The 18,218-nt window shown below is 48.2% G+C and overlaps 8 protein-coding genes across 8 annotated transcripts; 2 read left to right on the forward strand and 6 right to left on the reverse strand.

The window, feature by feature from the left end:
• Positions 1-106: 106 nt before the first annotated feature.
• On the forward strand, positions 107-2,706 carry AO090001000649 (putative sugar hydrolase; the record flags this gene model as incomplete). Its single annotated transcript, XM_023234647.1, has 6 exons — positions 107-139; positions 192-306; positions 365-428; positions 517-1,166; positions 1,228-1,505; positions 1,570-2,706. The coding sequence occupies 6 exons, from the start codon at positions 107-109 to the stop codon at positions 2,704-2,706; spliced, it is 2,277 nt and encodes a 758-aa protein (XP_023089751.1).
• Positions 2,707-4,151: 1,445 nt separating this feature from the next.
• On the reverse strand, positions 4,152-7,751 carry AO090001000651 (uncharacterized protein; the record flags this gene model as incomplete). The annotated part of the gene is made up of 1 exon (XM_001819098.1): positions 4,152-7,751. One exon carries the CDS (start codon positions 7,749-7,751, stop codon positions 4,152-4,154), a length of 3,600 nt encoding a protein of 1,199 aa, XP_001819150.1.
• Positions 7,752-7,927: 176 nt separating this feature from the next.
• AO090001000652 (uncharacterized protein) lies at positions 7,928-8,361 on the reverse strand (the record flags this gene model as incomplete). The annotated part of the gene is made up of 2 exons (XM_023234648.1): positions 7,928-8,103; positions 8,166-8,361. 2 exons carry the CDS (start codon positions 8,359-8,361, stop codon positions 7,928-7,930), a joined length of 372 nt encoding a protein of 123 aa, XP_023089752.1.
• Positions 8,362-8,735: 374 nt separating this feature from the next.
• AO090001000653 (pre-rRNA-processing protein ESF1) lies at positions 8,736-10,961 on the reverse strand (the record flags this gene model as incomplete). Its single annotated transcript, XM_001819100.3, has 2 exons — positions 8,736-10,831; positions 10,898-10,961. 2 exons carry the CDS (start codon positions 10,959-10,961, stop codon positions 8,736-8,738), a joined length of 2,160 nt encoding a protein of 719 aa, XP_001819152.1.
• A 444-nt stretch (positions 10,962-11,405) lies between these two features.
• On the reverse strand, positions 11,406-12,243 carry AO090001000654 (uncharacterized protein; the record flags this gene model as incomplete). The annotated part of the gene is made up of 2 exons (XM_023234649.1): positions 11,406-11,889; positions 12,014-12,243. 2 exons carry the CDS (start codon positions 12,241-12,243, stop codon positions 11,406-11,408), a joined length of 714 nt encoding a protein of 237 aa, XP_023089753.1.
• A 304-nt stretch (positions 12,244-12,547) lies between these two features.
• Positions 12,548-13,258, reverse strand: AO090001000655 (uridine-cytidine kinase; the record flags this gene model as incomplete). Its single annotated transcript, XM_023234650.1, has 4 exons — positions 12,548-12,598; positions 12,655-12,799; positions 12,879-12,963; positions 13,039-13,258. 4 exons carry the CDS (start codon positions 13,256-13,258, stop codon positions 12,548-12,550), a joined length of 501 nt encoding a protein of 166 aa, XP_023089754.1.
• A 512-nt stretch (positions 13,259-13,770) lies between these two features.
• Positions 13,771-14,955, forward strand: AO090001000656 (uncharacterized protein; the record flags this gene model as incomplete). Its single annotated transcript, XM_001819103.3, has 3 exons — positions 13,771-13,850; positions 14,056-14,251; positions 14,461-14,955. The coding sequence occupies 3 exons, from the start codon at positions 13,771-13,773 to the stop codon at positions 14,953-14,955; spliced, it is 771 nt and encodes a 256-aa protein (XP_001819155.3).
• Positions 14,956-15,867: 912 nt separating this feature from the next.
• On the reverse strand, positions 15,868-18,176 carry AO090001000657 (putative NADH-ubiquinone oxidoreductase 64 kDa subunit; the record flags this gene model as incomplete). The annotated part of the gene is made up of 5 exons (XM_001819104.3): positions 15,868-15,884; positions 15,958-16,689; positions 16,746-16,896; positions 16,954-17,294; positions 17,360-18,176. 5 exons carry the CDS (start codon positions 18,174-18,176, stop codon positions 15,868-15,870), a joined length of 2,058 nt encoding a protein of 685 aa, XP_001819156.1.
• Between the last annotated feature and the right edge of the window lie 42 nt (positions 18,177-18,218).

Genomic DNA, 18,218 nt, shown 5'->3' on the forward strand with positions numbered 1-18,218 from the left:
TCTTTGCGCAGCGAGTCTCGTCAATTGTGCATTTACTTTTGATCAGTGGACTTTCTGGACTCAGAAGGTAATTATTCGGGCCTATATCCCCCTCAGAACCGCAAAAATGAAGTTCACCGAGGGGATGTGGCGCCTGCGCGTAAGTATACTTGCAATTGCCTCATGATCAATGTGATCTGACGATTTCGCAGGAAGGCATTCGAATTGACTGGATGAACAACGTCGAGAGACTGCACATTAATAATGAGAAAGTGGAATTATTGTTAAATAAGTTCCAGAGGCATCGTGGTGACACGCTTAATTCGGGTTTGTTTGTTTCCGGGCTGATTTGGTTGAACAAGAACTAACAAATTGTCGGAATTAGCAACTGTTACTGCAAGTGTAACGTCTCCATTAGAAGGAATTATTGGCGTCAAGCTTGTCCACTGGTAGGTCCATTCAACTGTGATTTGTTTTTCAAAAGTAGACGGTATTGGCTCTTCCACTCCTCGCTCGGTCACTGACAATTGCATCCAGGGCAGGACAAGTCGATAACGGCCCCCACTATCAGTTGAGCTCATCGACTGGCCACACCAAGATTGACCATGAGAAGAACGTGAAGCTGGACTATGGCAGCGGCCCCTTGAACTTGACCATCAATACAGCACCGAACGAATTGGATTTCGTATTCTCGGCCGCTAAAGGGAAGCTCACTGGTCACTCCTGGAGATCCATTGGTTATGTTGGCGATCAAACTACAGAGAAGTCTCGTTGGGATGATGGGATCTTCTTTGAGCGTCAGGGATACATGCTCGCTGCATTAGACCTCGGGGTTGGCGAGAAACTATACGGCCTTGGAGAGAGGTTTGGTCCATTCGTCAAGAACGGACAAAGTGTCGACATTTGGAACGAAGATGGAGGCACATCATCCGAATTGACATATAAGAACATACCATTCTACATTAGCTCAAAGGGATATGGTGTCTTTGTGAACAACCCTGGCAAAGTCAGCTTGGAGCTGCAGTCAGAGCGAACTACTCGAGTTAACATCTCGATTGCCGGTGAAGAATTGGAGTACTTTGTGGTTTATGGAAACACCCCTAAGGAGATCATCAGACGGTATACGGCTTTGACCGGACGTCCTAGTTTGGTTCCATCCTGGAGTTACAATTTGTGGCTCACTACCAGTGCGTATATTCCTCCTTATTATCAGTGGCCTCTAAATGCTGAAAACCTTCATTTCAACAGGTTTCACCACAAACTACGACGAGCAGACCGTCACCGGCTTTCTCGACGGCTTCCGGGACCGGGATATTCCATTGGGCGTTTTCCACTTCGATTGCTTCTGGATGAAGTCATATCAATGGTGCGATTTCGAGTTCGACTCCGAGATGTTCCCTGACGCCGGTGGCTACCTTCAGCGACTCAAGGAGCGCGATCTTCGAATTAGTGTATGGATTAACCCGTACGTTGGGCAGGCTTCGCCCCTGTTCGATGAGGGCAAAAAGAACGGTTACTTCATCAAGGTACGGCCCTACTACGTTTACTCATTTTGGAAAACTATCGAGAACGCATACTGACAAACCACAGCGCACCGACGGTTCGGTTTGGCAATGGGACTACTGGCAAGCAGGTATGGCCGTTGTAGACTTCACGAACCCTGCCGCCTGCACATGGTTCTCGAACCACCTCAAGCGCCTCATGGACATGGGCGTTGACTCGTTCAAAACCGACTTCGCCGAGCGTATCCCCTACAGAAACGTCCAGTATCACGACGGATCCGACCCAACACGCATGCACAACTACTACACCCTCCTGTTTAACAAAGTCGTCTACGAGACCATGACCGACCGTTACGGAAAATCCAACAGCCTCCTCTTCGCTCGCAGCACCAGCCCTGGAGGCCAAATCTACCCTGTCCACTGGGGCGGCGACTGCGAAAGCACCTACGAAGCCATGGCCGAATCTCTCCGTGGTGGTCTCAGTCTCATGCTCTCGGGCTACATCTTCTGGGCCTCAGACATCGGCGGCTTCGAGGGCACCCCGCCACCAGCCCTCTACAAACGCTGGGTCCAATTCGGGCTTCTCTCCTCACACTCCCGTCTCCATGGATCCTCCTCCTTCCGAGTACCCTGGATCTACGGTGAAGATTGCTCAGAAGTCCTTCGTGACTGCGTAAAACGCAAAATCCTTCTCACCCCTTACCTCCTCGCCGAAGCCCTCACAGGCCATGACCAGGGTACCCCGCTCATGAGACCCATGTTCCTCGAATTCCCGGACGATCTCAATACTTATCCGCTCGATACACAGTACATGTTCGGTAGTAATTTGCTCGTTGCTCCCGTTTTCACGGACGAGGGTACCGTCACTTTCTATGTACCTCGAACTCCTGAGGATTCTCAGGGAAAGTGGATCTCGTGGTTCGATCACAGCAAGACCTATGAGCCGGGTCAGTGGTACACGGAAACACATGGATTCGATACTCTCCCGATCCTCGTTAGACCAGGCTCAGTCACTCCAATCAACCCGAAGCTGAAAGCGCCACAGGATGATGCGCTGGATGGTCTTGAATTGCTGGTGAACGGATCGCTGACGGATGAAGTGGCGGTCCAGGTCGTTGATCCAAGCAAGACTCATGAGGTATTGAAGACTGTGAAGGTCGCTGTGAAAGGCGATGAGGTGGTTGCCGATGCTACCGGGGTGAAGGTGGTTCGGGTTAGACATTAGTCTCTAAACTATAGACCTTTAGATTTATTATTGACACGACAGTAGAATGTACTCATCTTGATTAGTATAACATGTCGGTGCCTCGAAGCTATAGTCCCAAGTACAAAAGTCTATAGTATCAAGGGATAGGTAGGCCCATCGCCATCACCAAACACCTTGCACAAAATATAACGCCAAAAACAAGGCATAAGGAACTACGCCGGCAAAAGAGCCGGTTATCAAGTTCTCCAATAATCAACTATATATATAAAGGTAAAAAATATATAAATATACAACAATCGAGACTCGCCGACAGTCACCCACCCATCTATTATTAGCCAGAAAACGCCCAGAATTCAGATAGCTTAAATACATGATAAATCTGTAGATAACCACGTCCACGGAAGAAGAAACTAGCACCACTCTTCATTGGACAGCGTACACAAATATTATAGATAAACCGATCTTCATCCGAACATGTTATGGCCCAGGATATGACAAAAATAACGTATTAGGCGTCCATGTCCGAAAAATTCAAGGATTAAGTGCTGGTGGTCTTGGTTGGATAATATAACTTTGGATGAGATTAATAGAAGTTACGGAATCATCGATCGATACCCATTGACTTACTTGTATAAAAGGTCTATTGTCAGCACAATCACATTCAAGGTATGGCTTGGGTGAAATGAAACAAATTATACTTTATTAAGCTCGGAGCCGCTGGACTCCTCTGCATATATATTCTTTTTGTAGATCAAGAGGCCATTTTTGACAAATGAGTATTTATTATCTAGTTAATAAGCGTAACATTATCTGAGAGACATAGGTTCATGCTGATGGATAGACTATTATAGTTATTATTATGGCTTGATTCGAACCGACTAATCCTCCTGAGCTGGAGGAAGGCATCATAGTGATGAAAACCAAGTTGCCGGTGCTTTGGGCAGAGAGTTATATCAGCTGACTGCATCCGGCTTGGCAGATCTTTAGGTCCTGTAGAAGAGAGAATGATATAAATGATCTTCGATACTTTACGGAGAAAACTGATTCAGCAGTGTGCTAGAGTTTCTGTATGTATGGTAGGTATGTATTAGGTTGAAAGTTCAAGCAGAATAATCATAAAACTAGTTAGAAGACTATCACATCTTCACTCATGTCAAAGGCGAATCATGAGTCTAAATACAAGACTGGCAAAAAAACAAACACAACACATGGGTATCATGATGTTCAGAAAGCAATAATAAAGATGGTCACAGACTAACTCCTGCTCTGCTGTTGGTGAACCAGGAAGATCCACCTGTGTGTGAAGTAAAGGAGAGAAAAGTCTGTGAATGTGCAGATTGCCGAAAGCAAAACACTAGCATCCATCATTATGACAGACCTAGGGATGTGAAGAAACTTTAAAAAGTAAGAGAGAAAAAGGTCAGGTTAGAAGGAAAATAAAATCAGAAAGAGCAGGAAAAGAATTACCAAGCCTCTTCAACGTCAAGAAGCCACCTGCGCACTCCTTCTCTCAAAGTATTATCGGGTCCAGCTAATGAACGCTTGCGTTCTCTATCTGCCATAGCAAGCTCCCCGTCAACATCATCCCGACAATGCTCAGCGGTCACACTGCGAACTACTTCTTCAAGTGCCCCCAGGACGAGCTTGCGACATTCGGTGCGTGGAACTTCAAGAGAAGGGACCTGAGATTCATCCCGATTCGCTGCGTCTGATGTTGCCTTATCATCGCCCCTGCGAGCCCGCGACGGAGACGGTGCTCGAGAGTGAGCCAAAGACGATGGGCCGCTTTGAGCAAGAACACGTTCAAGTGCATCGACCAGTGTGCCGTCCAAATCCATGACCGGTTCTTCGACGAAACGCTCTTCAAATTCGCTGGGTTCATAACCTTCTATGGGGGAGATAGTAGATGTTTTGCTAGAAGACGAAATAGAACCCCCAGGGATGTGACGAGGGGTACCAGGCTGAGAAATGGATGGTGAAGTAGGGCTTCGCCAAAAAACATTGTTAATAGCTTTTCGTCTGAGGCGCAGTCGCTTAACCGTGAAAGTTCTTGCGTCGGCGATTAGCGTCGTAGCCACATCTACCCATCTCTCCGACCCATCCGCTTCAGAGGAGAAAGCATGACTTGGGGTAGGTTCAGCTTGCATTGCGCGTTTCACATCGGCTTCCAAGCTTGAATAAGGCCGCACTGCTTGAAGCAAAAAGTCTTCGTGAAAGCTCCTCAGCCAACCAGCAACATTGATATTAGGGCCATCGTTCTCTCTAGGCGCGTAAGGGAAGCCTGAGCCACTGCTGTGTGTGGATGCCACGGCATCCACACTAGTTACTGAGGTCCGCGTCTTCTTCGGCGATGTCATGGTCGAGTCACCTGACGAAGAAAGCGAAACAAAGCCAGGTAACGGAAGGTCAACGTCGACAATCCCATCGTCACCGCGTACGGATAATTTTAAAGAAGACTCTCTGTTATGGTCCACCGTTAATGAAAGATCTTGCACATCTTCCTCGAGATGCTGAGTATTGGAGTTAGGAATGGAAATATTGCCACTTGTGGCTACTTTAGGAGCTTCTTCGGGTATTTCAGTCGAGACCTCTTTTACCATTTGACTTAAGGTAGGAGGGCCTCGTTTCGGCAGCGGTGTATATCCAGAGACAGAGCGCCTGCGAATCTCAGCTGGTGAAACGGCTTCGCTGCTTCCGGTTGATGACTCCTGGCGTGAGCTCCACAATCCCGAGAACAGGCTACCCCATCGGCCAGTAGTTGAAGGTACACTACTGTTGGTACTCAACACTGAACTTTCACTCCTTTGCAAATTCTTCAACAAGTTCTCGGATGCCAGACTATCAACCCCTTCATGCATGGAGTGGTCCGACCTATCCCGCTCTAACCGGCTCTGTGAAGCAAAATGCGGGACAGGGACAGTGCTACCAGGGGTTGCAGTGGATGTTGTTGCTGTGCTAGTATTCTTGCTGCGCGCATCTTTCGCATGTATAGGGACCCCTAATGTTCTAATGGAACGTGCATCGGACCCTCTCCTGGTTGCTGCGAACTCCATTGGCGCCGCGGACTCGACATCGTCTGTGGAGCGGTGTGCAGTTTCACTTGACGACACGCTCACCGATCGCTGGTGCTGATCTCTATCAGCGAGATTCAAACGTTGTGCACGAGACCGTCTTTCGATAGCTCTGCGCAGAGACTCCTGTCGGAGGACGGGAACATTGGGCGGACTTTGTGAGACAGCACGCATTGAGGAAGATGTGCCAGGTCGAATGGGTGATGGAAGAGGCTCAAAGCGCTGCTTGGGGGGAAGGAAAGCAGAGAGCAAGAATATAAGCCGGCGAGCAGTCATCTTGTCAGGGGACACAATTACAGTACGGTTCGCTAGAATCGGATCAGAATCCTGTTGCTGGGCCTTTTGCTGTATATAGTGTCGGCGTCGCCACCATTCTGGGCCTAGTGCATTGAGCCACTCCGTATGATTTCCCAAGAACGCGGTAATGAGCACCAAGAAGAAGAAACTATGGTCTTTGTCCCCAAGATTTCGGACAATCGAACGGCCTTCCTCGCGCCATACACCCCACCGACTTTGTCCTGTTACCACATATGGAGTTTGAAGAGCCGTGCTGATACGGCGGGTACTGCGAATAGCCTCCTCCCGCAGCTTTGAATTCACCGCTAAAATGTTCGCCGGCAAGTGAATTATAGTTTGATTTGTTCGTTGCATATTCGGAGGTTTAGCTGGCTTCGGGTGTATTCCAGACGACGAATCCACCTTTTTCAGGAGGAACAGGATCTCTTTCCGTGAGAGTCTCTCCAAATGCGACAATGTGCGGTTGATAACATCCCAATGATCCACAAGCAAATCAATTCTTTCGTCCAGGCTTGCGGGAGGGGAAGCAAGTGACAAACTGTCGTCTAAGAAGCCGGTGCGCCAGCGATAGTCCGAATCCAGCGAGCATGACATACCCGGCTTGGGCGAGTCAGAGCCTTGAGTGCTGAACCGAGAAACAGGACGAGCGACATTGCGACCCAGAAGAGGTATTTGGATCGTGATCGCCACAGCGTACATTGGGGTCTTCTTCTCTTTGATCTTTTTGCGCTTAGTGATGTCGGGGAACGGGAAGCCAGATTCCGGAAGTGATTCTTGATACAAGGAAGCAGCGAGGTCTTGTCTGTCTGGAGAGGTTTCACCCGCCTCCGGCAGATTGACACTGAACATCCGTGTTACAAGAATGGTCACTTTCGACGGTGGTTTTCCGTCATTCCCGCGGTTCGTATTCGCGAAGGCCGATGAACTCCCGGTAGTGTAGGCTCGAGTAAAAGAGTTCCGGGAGGCGGGAGAGGAGCTCGCAGTCCTACCAGGCTCGTCATCGGCAGAAATAATGTGCATCTTTGTCGAGGACCCTCGATAACTGAATGCACTACTACCAAAGATACAGTTCAATAAGCCAGTATCGTTCGAATCCGTCGAATGACGCGGATAGCCAGGATCGTGAGGGCCTCCAGCGGGTGATAACGTGGAGCTGCGACCACGGGCGCGCATGAAAGCACCAGACGACATTGGTGGTGATCTGCGGGCTTCTGCAGCAAAGGAAAGCGGACTGGGCTCCACTGTCGACGACTGAGACAAGTAACCTCGCCGAGGTCCCCTAGTCAGATTAGAGACCGTGCGAGCATGCCGTGCGCCCGAGCTTTCAAATGCCTGAGGTTCCAGCCCAAGACCATAGGAGGCAGACTCCGAACTAGCACGGGTATCCAGGAGCACGCAAGCATCCCTATCTCCAAGCGCATTCTGAGCGATGATTACACGGAAGTCCTTAGCATGATCCAAGTCAACCCCTCCCCGGTCGTCATAGGCACCAGCAGTAGAAGCATTTGGGGAATTGAAAGCCGTATGAAGAGGATACGCGTGTGTGTTCGAGCGACGGAGGAGGCTTGCATCGGGAAATAGAAGGCCGGAGGTATGCTCTTCTTCGGTGACGGACTCGAGCTGATGGGGATTTTTAGCAGAATAGGCCGCCGGATTCAACGTGGAAGCTGCAGTACTTAGTAACCGGCCCAGCATGGTGACAGGCAAGGGTCCGTATGCAGGGAAAGAAACAAAGAAGTCAGTCAATCAAAAGGAAGAGAGGCCGTCCCCGCAAAGCACAATATTGTTGACAATGATGAAAGTTGAAAAAAACAGGCAACCAACAGCCAGACAGCTAAACTATCTTGGAACTGCAGTTCCCCATGATTCAATCACACCAGAAAGCAATCATGATCGAATGAGGGGATCGACAAAAGTGCAAAGGTTGAACAGAAGACTGGTGTTACTTGGCGGGGGGTAGAAAGAAAGAATGAATGAAGAAAGAGGGCAGCAAAGTCACTGTGCAATGGAAAGAGGGGAGTGGAGGGGAGAAATTTGATTGATTTGGCTAATGATAAGAAAGGAAAACGAAAGGAAAAAAGAAAAAAAAAGCAATTGAGGGGTATTCACAGAATAGCGTGGGACCAGAGACAGGGAATTGGAGGGGAGGGGGGACGTAGCAGGCTCCACCAGACACAAAAACACCCACGAGGGAGAAGAGCAAGAGGGAAAGAAAAGAATGGGGAAAGGGAGAGAAAGAGAAGCTAAAGTGAGGGTAAATCGAGGATGAAAGGGCGGTGAAGGCACACATGATCCTCAGCCTCATCGCCGATCACGGGCATGGGGCATTCGTTGGCCCAACCGGTTGCACTACACTTCATCCTGCATAAATGCGTCCCGCTTCCCTGCCATTTTCCTAATCTGGGGAACAATTTGTCCAGGCATGCAGTCATCACGTACAGGCAGAGAGGAGGGGCTGAGGTGAGATTATCTCCACGGTGGATTTCTCCGTCTCATACTATGAAGAAATCATTCCCCAAGACGAAACAAATCTCATCAAATATCAATTTCACAGGGAGAAAAAAAGAAATATAAATGAAGAAATAGGAAATTAATTTATGCTTATCCTGCTTATTCTATCTGGATCCGGGTTGACCAGGCCCTAAAATTTGGTGATCTTCGCCTTAATTATACAACCAATCAACTCTTCTGCGTCTTCCGCTTCACTTTGTCCACCAACTTTTTCAGATCCTCTGATCCACCTTCAATGGATTCGCTCTTCTTCTGCTTCTTCGTCTTCTTCTGATCATTGCGACTGGCCTCTTCCTCGTCCGCACGATCGTCCCGATTTCTACGTCTCTTACGTCCTTCTTCCAGCAATTGCTTCATACCAGAAGTTGCTTTGAAGCGAGGATTGGTAGGATCAATAGCGAATTCGTGACTCTCAAACAGACGAGCAAAACGTGGGTCGCTAACATCCATCTGGAAGTCGTCCGCCACTTGTGCGACCTGCTTGCCTTTCCCTTTGCCCTTGCCCTTTTTACGGGCTTGTTTCTCTGCCTTTTCGATCTCATTCATGTCGAAGTGCTTGATATTCTTGTTTTCATCATCCATCATCAACAACTCCAGCTCGGCTCGCTTAGCGGCGGCTGCAGCTTCCTCCGCAGCACGCTCCTCCCGCTTCTTTCGTTTCTCTTCTTTGCGGCGAGCTGCAGTAGATTCCTTGCCAGAGGGGTCGTCAAAGAATGGATCGTTAAAGCCCAGATCTTCCTCCTGAGACATCTTCTCCGGTTCAGGTGCATCATCCTGTTCATCGGCCTCAGCGTCACCCTTCTTGGCCGCCTTCAATTTCTCCTTTCTCCGCTTCTTCCTCTCACGCTCTTTGCGGATGTATTTCTCGATCGTAGTCTCGTCTTTCTCGGGTTCATTCTCAAAAATGCTATCTTTGTTGGAGCCGCCGGCCAGACCCGAGGTAAAGGTGACTTCCATTTCGCCAACAGGGCCGTCGGACTTAGATGAAGGTGCTGGCTCCGTACCTAGTCCTAAGAGAGCACGCATACGCTGTCTCTCATCTTCTTTCTTCGAGATTTTCTTAGAATTTCCGCCATCTTCCTTAGTAGTATCCACAACTTCCACCCCACCGTCCTCGTCCTCGTCCTCAGAGGAGCTATCACTAGCGAGGTAAGCCTTCAAATCATTCTCATCAATTTCTTTCCGGCTACCTCTGAACGCCCGTGCTTGAGCTTCCTTTCGTGATTTATCCTCCATGTCCCAGGTCAGCTTAACTTTGCTGTGCTGCAGCGCATCGGTCACAAATTCATTAGGCTGATAACCGTCCGGGATCCGTTTGCATTCATCACGAGGCTTATCATCGGAAAAGTCGGTGTCGTCGGGGACGAAACGAAGGTCAAAGAAGTTTGCGCTCGACAGATACTCGGCACCATCGACCAAATCGTAGACATGCTTCGCCACATCCTTGCTCGAGAAAGTCAAAATAGCATAGAAGTAGCGTAGTCTTTCCAACTGATACTTTCGTAGTTCCGTAGAGTTGAATTCCTCGCCCTTGTCTTCCTTCAGCATTGACTTTTTAATCTCCTCTTCTTCCTCATCTGAGTCGACCTCTGAGTCGTCATCTTCGAACCCTTCAAACTCATCATCGTCTTTAGCAGCAAAAATCTCTCTTGGAGGACCCTCCGTCTCCTCTCTCTCCATGCGCTCTTTTCCAAATTCACTCGGATAGACAGAAACCTTCAGCACCCGTCCACCAGCAGGAACAAAGCTAGAGAACACAGCCATTAGATCTTCTGCCCGTATATTATCCCAGTCCAGATTCACCACCGCGATCCGTTCTGTCACATCACCTGTGGGGACACCGCTCTGCTGTTTATCCGGAAACTCAAGCTCCTCGCCCGTACCAAATTCATCATCCTCGTCCTCCTCTTCGTCAGAGCTCTCCTCTTCCGAGGATGAAGACGAAAAGCCTCCATCACGCGCAGGATCGTAAGTGCCACTGGCCTTATCGGCCTTCCTCAGTTCTTTGAGGACTTCATCATCGTCAGCGACGCTCATGTGTCCCTCATCTTCCTCGTCCCCCTCAAGCCGGTAGAATCTCTCCAACTGCTTCTTCGTATCATCGCGGGCGAGCTTCCGTCCGTATCGGTCGACTGCGGCATTCCGAGAGAAGTCCTTGTCGTGCAGCATGTGCGCGAAACGCTTGTCGAGTTTCACATGTGTCTGCCGTTTACTGGGTAGACGATAACGAGGATCTGTTTGGATATTGGCGAAACGAGGATCGGCTATTATTTAAAGGCAGAATTGTTAGTTATAGCTATTTCGGCATGGAAGAGACAAGGAGCGCATACTAATGACAGAGTCGGCTTGCTGTTTGGCGCCGCCGCTCTTTTTGCTTTTCTTTTGGTCTGGCATTGTGATGGTATGTTATAAGATAAGAAAACAAATGAAAAGGTTATCAGGAGGTTAAAGGCGTTTCTTGAGTGTATTGATCTACAATCAAAGGCTGTTTGACTGTAGCCTCGACTTTTTTTTGTGGTTGATAAAAGTGATAAGGATAATTTTCTTTTGCGGCGGAGCCAAAGATTCTTCGGCGGTCTTGGATATGGTCCGTGCATTCGCTACTCTGTATTTACTACTAGCTTTAGTATACCTAGCAGATCTTAACTCAAAACAATCACGTTTACCAAGCCTGGGCTATGGAGGCAGAAGGACATGGATATAGGGACTCATTTGACGTTTTATATATATATATATTGTGTGTCATGACTTTCTACAGCGATGCTTCCCAGCTCGCACAGTTCGACAAAAGACACAGCCAAACATGTGCTCAACCGTATCTACAACATTCAAATCATTTCAGCAGCCAAAGTATCTTCTCTCCATCCATCTAGGCTCTTGCTCCTCTTCGATCCGTCCTACAATGACCCTAACTTTCGGGTACACTGTCGAGAGACGCTTTAGCCCTATCTTTCCCGCGGCACATGTCACAAAGACAATCTTGTGCTCTTCCACGCCGTGGTCAATCAACACTCGAACGGCCATCAGAGCAGCTCCTCCGGTGGACATCTGGGGGTCAAGTAGCATAACTGTAGTATGCTTCTGGATATTTTCAGGCAATTTTAGATAGTGCAACTCCGGTACTTCATTCTGTGCATTGGTTTGAATGAGCACGCGACCAGTAATGCAGTCAGGAATAGTGCGCTTTAGGGCAGTCTCAAGGCAAGAGCCTCCTCGCAGGATTGCAACAGCAGATATTATACCTTCCGGATTCAAACCCTGATAGGTAGTCTTCTGAGGTGTTTCTACCCCAGCTGGAACATACGAGGTACAGTCCAAGGCCCTGTTTCGATGATAATGTCAGTCATCCGTCTCGTTTTTGCCATGCTAATTGGAAAGAATCAAGGGGAAGCAATGCTTAAAGGTGATTGGGGTATAATTCTGTCTTGCATGCGCAGTTGACTCACTTCTCTATGAGCAAGGAAGCGAGTCGGTCAAAGTAAAAGACGAAGTCGACTTGCTCCGTTTTTGGGTCTTGAAGGATTGTGTTCATGCCAACAAACTGTGATGTCGAAGGCATTACCATGACATTAGGCGACAGCTGCAATTGCGACGCAATTTTGCGTAATTGGTCTAGCTCCGCTCTATGCTTCTCAGACTTCTCATCGAGTTTCCGCTGAATGTGTTTCACAACCATGTCTGAAAAATTAGTATCGACGGAGAGAAACCCATGGAAGTTACCTACCGATAGCGGTGATGTTCTGAATCCCACGGGGGATGATAAGGTCTTGAGGTTGACGTCAGAAAGAGTTTCTCGAGGGGTGGACAGGACCAACTCACCCGAGATAGACCGTTGTGGTTCAACAAATCTAGTATACGACGGCTTAACAAAAGTAAACCACTGCTTGATGATGCCTTCAATATCTCTTCCTCGCTCTTTAACGTCTCGCATAACTAGCTCCTCTTGCGTTAGAGAAGTACCGTCTTGTATATCGGAAAGATCACTCACTTCTGCGGCCCAAGCAGATATCCATATCCGCCTCAACAAATATCTAGTAGAAGAAAAGTGAGCATGTTGAACTGCCGTCGACAAAGGGCAAAGGCATACCTTCACATCCAAAAGTTCCAGCACCCTTGGGTCATGCAAGGCAAGGATACCCTCCAAAATGATCACATGTGGGGAGTAAAGGGTAGTTGTTTGCGGCTGGCGCTGATGGTCGGCAAATGAGTAAACGGGGATATCTGCCTTCTTTCTTTTATGGCATAATCGTTAGCCTTGAGCCGCATTCCCCAATCTTAATTTGACAGTTTATGACAATTGGGCCACTGTACCCTTGCTTTAGATCCTTCAAGGTCTGCACAAGGGCGTCGAAATCGTAGGCATCCGGGCAGTCGAAGTCGAATTCATTATTATGCGCTTTGGCGTGTTGCTCCGGCGTCAAGCTCTTGTAGAATGAATCCTATACAAGCAGCGTTAGAGGTACAAGCTCACTTGATATTGTACTAAACTCTAGTGTTAAACGACAGAAATATATTGTTACCATTACGAGAATCACAACCCACGGCAGGTTGAGTGACTTCACAATTTCCATTGCCACAGAAGTCTTGCCGGAGCCCGAGCTACCAGCGATACCGATAATACTCAAATCCTCCCATGGTGGAGAGTACCGCTGCTCCGTGCCCGACGAGAATACGGGTGAGATCGACTCCATTATTAGGACCTCACCGAAGATTTATTTTGCCGACACGGAGTAGTGTAATACTTCCAGATCATACACATAAAATACTGGGAGTACCAAGCAAGTACCCAGCGTCGTTTTGGCGCTTGGGGACTGATAAGAAGAATAATTAGTTGTCGGTCACTCGCACCAATACCCTAAAAGGCTAAACGTTCTAGTCCGTTGGGTCTTAACCTTATTAAGCTTAGTCTGGTCCGTGACCTTCGCTTGCGGCTAACACTAGTCTTAGCTAGCAATCAACGTGACCTAAAACCCGCCGCTTCCCTCCTCTTTTTTCCTCCTCTTCTTTCTTCACTTCTCTTTCTTCCCAACATGCTCATGGCTCCCGTCTGCGAAGCTCCCCATCTTCACAGGCGGCCAATCCAGCAATACTACGGCAATTGAGTGTTGCCATATCCAGCACTTCTGAAACCATGGCTTCTGCTAATTACGTATGCCTCCCGACGTGTTGTGCGTGCGTGGTTGCTTGGTTTTAACGGAAGCAGATGTCTCCTACTTCCTCGACAACAACGCCAACATGGCACCAGTTTGAGCGGAGGGTCGATGAGGTCAAGCCATCCAAGACGTGAGTCTCCCTTTTTTTTTTTTTTTTTTTTCCCTGCCCTTTCGAGCCTGTCAGTCCAAATGATGCACCTTGAATCAAGTTGGGAATCTCTCTGAAATCACTTGAGGAGAACATATTTAACTTGTCTTTCTGAACTGGTCGCCTTTGCTACATGTCTTTGGTCCATTGACTCCATCACAGACAATGACTAACATCTCGTCTGCAGTGACATTAACTATCTCGTTATGGACTACCTCATCACCAATGGATATCCAGCTGCAGCGAAGAAATTCGCTTCGGAGGCCAACATCCAACCAAGGGCAGATGTAGAAGCCATTCAAGAAAGAGTAGAAATTCGCACTGCCATTCACTCGGGCGATATCAAAGCTGCCATCGAGAAGATCAACGAGCTAAATCCACAGGTAAGAATTTCCTCGCTCCACTATCTCCTCTTCCCATATCCCCCTTCGCTAGGATTAGACCAAGTTTCATGCACCACTCGTAAAACCTCTTCTGAGGTTTGACGAAAAACAAACATCTTTATATCTCAGTATGATTAGCAAAACATCATTGTTATTGTCGCTTGCCAACACTCGCATATTTGGAATATGTGCTGACTTGACTGTCATAGATTTTGGATGAAAATCCACCCCTGCATTTTTCACTGCTACGTTTGCAACTTGTGGAGTTGATTCGCTCGTGCACATCTAAACCCGATGGAGATATCACTCCTGCCCTTGAGTTTGCGACATCGCAACTCGCACCCCGGGCGCCTACAAACCCCCAGTTCTTGGAGGATCTTGAGAGGACGCTGGCGCTCCTCATCTTCCCCACTGAGAACCTTACACCCGCTCTAGCCCCCCTTCTACACCCCGACCTGCGTAAAGATATAGCCACTAGCGTGAACGAAGCCATCCTGCAGAATCAAGGCGCTCGTAAAGAAGCCCGATTGCGCAACCTCGTCAAGCTGCGTGCCTGGGCGGAGCAAAAGGCTCGTGAGGCTAAGAAGGATCTCCCGGAGAAACTAGATCTGGGCCTTGGCGATAATAACACCAAGGGTCCTAACGGCGCGTCTAACGATACCTTGATGGCCAATAACGGAGACGTTGATCCAATGATCTCTTGATAGATTTAGCCAGCGGGCTCGGCTAATGATAATGTAGTGCGATATTACAACCCATCTTTATGACTGTTACCACCGGCGTTGTCAACTATAGCGAGGTGTTTGGCGCAGATAAACATTGGCCAAGACAATTGCCTTTATACTTTTGTAGCAAACTGATTTAATACCAAGTCACTACCGTTAGATCCCAAAGTCGCATACTTCGCAGTATCAGTCATGTAGTAAGGAAGATATGTGCGTGTTTCTCAGCGTTGAAGACAGATCTCGCTCTGACCAAACCACGATGTGCGGTAATGGTTACAACTTGCTTGGCGACGTCAGCCAGAACTACATAGTATATATAATGTAGATCGTTATAACATTATGAGTTTCCAAGTCAAAGGTAAGGCTTTCATGGCATTCAATCATATTGGATCATAGTGACGATATGATCGTCGAAAGAACTTCAAATATGACTAGTGCGAGTACTATGTAGCCGTCTTTGTCCTCGTCTTCCTTTTCTCGCTTTTTTTCTTTCTTTCGTTCTTTTACTTCTATCGTATTTTACCTTCTATTTGTTTTCTCCCTTTTTTACATTTTCTTTCCCTTTCCCACATGTTCTCTTACTGAAACGTTGTAGTTCTAGGGGGTCTCTACGGGGCCTAGAGAACATATAAATTCGGCAGTGGCAGGCATGAAAAGCAGATACCGAGGCTATATATCTTAATAGTGCTATATATAAGAACTTGAAGTATAGAACAAAGCATACAAAGAGGATTCAGCCAATACCAGTGACCATCACAAATGGTATCTATTGGAAACGTAAAGAGATAACAGAGAACAGGTATATCCTAAACAAATTTTAAGAAACAAAAAAAGCCACCATGTAGTTTATAGTAGGTACCGCCGCTAGGGCAGTTTGCTGTAGCTAAAGAATCAGAAACTCATGAGGTCTGGGACAATAAGCGCATTAGTATCGGAGTGTCTCACAGGTCGAACATTCAGAAAAAGGAAATGAAAACTAACCTCTTCCAAACAGGGCTCTCTTAGCCCAGTCCATAGCAAGCATACAACGGGTGCGCAGGCTGACACTCTCAGCAAAGTACACACTACGCCACAAATACATGGCCAGAACGCCACCACTAAAGTTCATTCCTCCGAAATCGAAGACGGCGGCGTTACTGATGTAGGCCAGGCTGCCAAGGTGCTTGTACTTGAACGCCTTATAGACGGCTTCATCGAGGTCCCCGTGATCGATTTCGTTGGCTCTCATGCCGGGAAGCGCGGCGGCAATCTTGGTAAGTTTGCGACCTAAATACTCGCCTTGCTGGTTGGCACGCTGGGCAGTGGCAGGCAGCGATGTAAGTTTATTGTCGATTTGGTGCAGAAGCTCAGAGAGTTCGCCAAACTCGAGAGTGCCGGAATGATCCTTATCGTACTGTTCGAAGAGCCTATCTAATCGGCGAAGGTGGTTGGATGCTTGGGGAAAACGCTTCCTCACCCGGTTGGCGACGTCTCTCCATTCACGGAACGTGAGATGCAGCTTCTCTGGGTCCTTGCCTTTCTCCCAGGCGATTGTGCGCAGGAAGGATACGATATGGTCGGCCACATTGTTCTGAACTGTGGAGCAGTCGCCAATAGCATACACATCGCCCAGCGGGGCCCCGATAAGACGTAGGTGTGAGTCAGTCTCCAAAGCGTGCTTGTTGTTCTGTGCATCAAGCTTGGCCGAGAGCTTCTTGCAAATTTCGGCTGGGGCTACAGCAACGATAAGCTTTTAATGAGGCATACAAGAGGGGGTTGGATCAACTTACCGACACCCGTCGACCACAAGCAGAAACCCATAGGAATTTCCTTCAGTACGGGCTTGCCATCCTCCATTTGGGTGAACACAACCTTGTCATCGCGCACTTCCTTCACTCGGGAATTGGTCAAGACATCAACATGATCACGAGCGAAACGAGCCTGCACGAGTTAACAAGGGTCGATATGGCTGTACGTATGGGCACAAAATCGACTCACCTCAGCATACTTAGAAAGGGCTTCATCGTAAGTGTTCAGGATATGAGTACGACTTTGGATGATGTGGACAGAAATCTCGTTTCTCAAGATCTTGGGGAAGGAGTAGAGCAAGTCCTCGTTGAGCAAATCAAACAGCTCAGCTGCGAATTCAACCCCGGTTGGACCACCGCCACAAACAACGAAAGAAAGTAGACGTTTGCGTTCCTCGTCACTGGTCGTCGGTAGACAAGCTAATTCCATGTTCTCCAAAACTTGGTTTTTGATCTGGCGAGCGTCATCGATGGTCTTTAGGAAGTGGCAGTTCTCAAGCCCTTTTACGCCATGAGGATTCGTTGTACAGCCTGAATAATCGAGATGTTAGTGAACACATTGTTTGGTAAAAAGGCCACCGGAAATCCACACATACCAACACCAATGACGAGTTTGTCATACGGAACATAGAAGTTCTGCTTCTGCCCATTGGCATCGACACCGGACACCTCAACCAGTTTCTCAGAGAATTCAACGTCTACCGCTTCGCCTTTCAGAAAGTGACCATTGACCCGCTGAACGATCCGTCGGACTGGTTCAACGAGCGACCTTAAACCAAGAGTGCCGACCGTTGCAGAGGGCAACATTGGAGTGAACAGGAAATAGTTGGTGGGCGAAACGACCGTGACGTGGTAGTCGCCGGGATTCAGTTGTTTGAGGAGAGCGATACTACCCCAACCTGTGCCTAGGATCACCAGTCTCGGCTTATCCTTCTGTTCCGTCATAGCCTCCGAATCATAATCCCCAACCAGCACATCTGCAACAGGCAAATTCTTAGGGCCACCACGCCGGGGATTCAGAGCCAATTCCGAGACCGGAATATCCTCAGCACTTGAGTGTTCGCGGTACGTGGTTGCATCGTAGATAAAGAATGCTACCACTGCAGCACCGCTCATAACAATGAAGAATCCACAATAGGCAAAAGTTTTGAAAAAGGCATTTCGGAAAGAGGATTTTCGTGAAGCGTCAGTTGACTCCGGCGCTGTTGATTGGTGTCGGATCGAGTGGTGACTATTGAAGAACGCACGCGACGCTAGGCATTGCGGTACGGAATTTTGACGAAGGGGTAGAGCTCGAGATGTAGCAAGTCTAGTTGGTCTCGGGAGTTTTGAAGAATATAGCCGACTGGACAAAACCCCAATCCTTCTCAGCGCCGTTTGGTCCGGTCGACTCCGGAGCAACACTGTGCTCATTGCGTGCAGGGTGACCGATGATGGCTACAGATCGCTCAGCAC

This window comes from Aspergillus oryzae, chromosome 2 (assembly GCF_000184455.2).
Source record: "Aspergillus oryzae RIB40 DNA, chromosome 2".
Classification (NCBI taxonomy): domain Eukaryota; kingdom Fungi; phylum Ascomycota; class Eurotiomycetes; order Eurotiales; family Aspergillaceae; genus Aspergillus; species Aspergillus oryzae.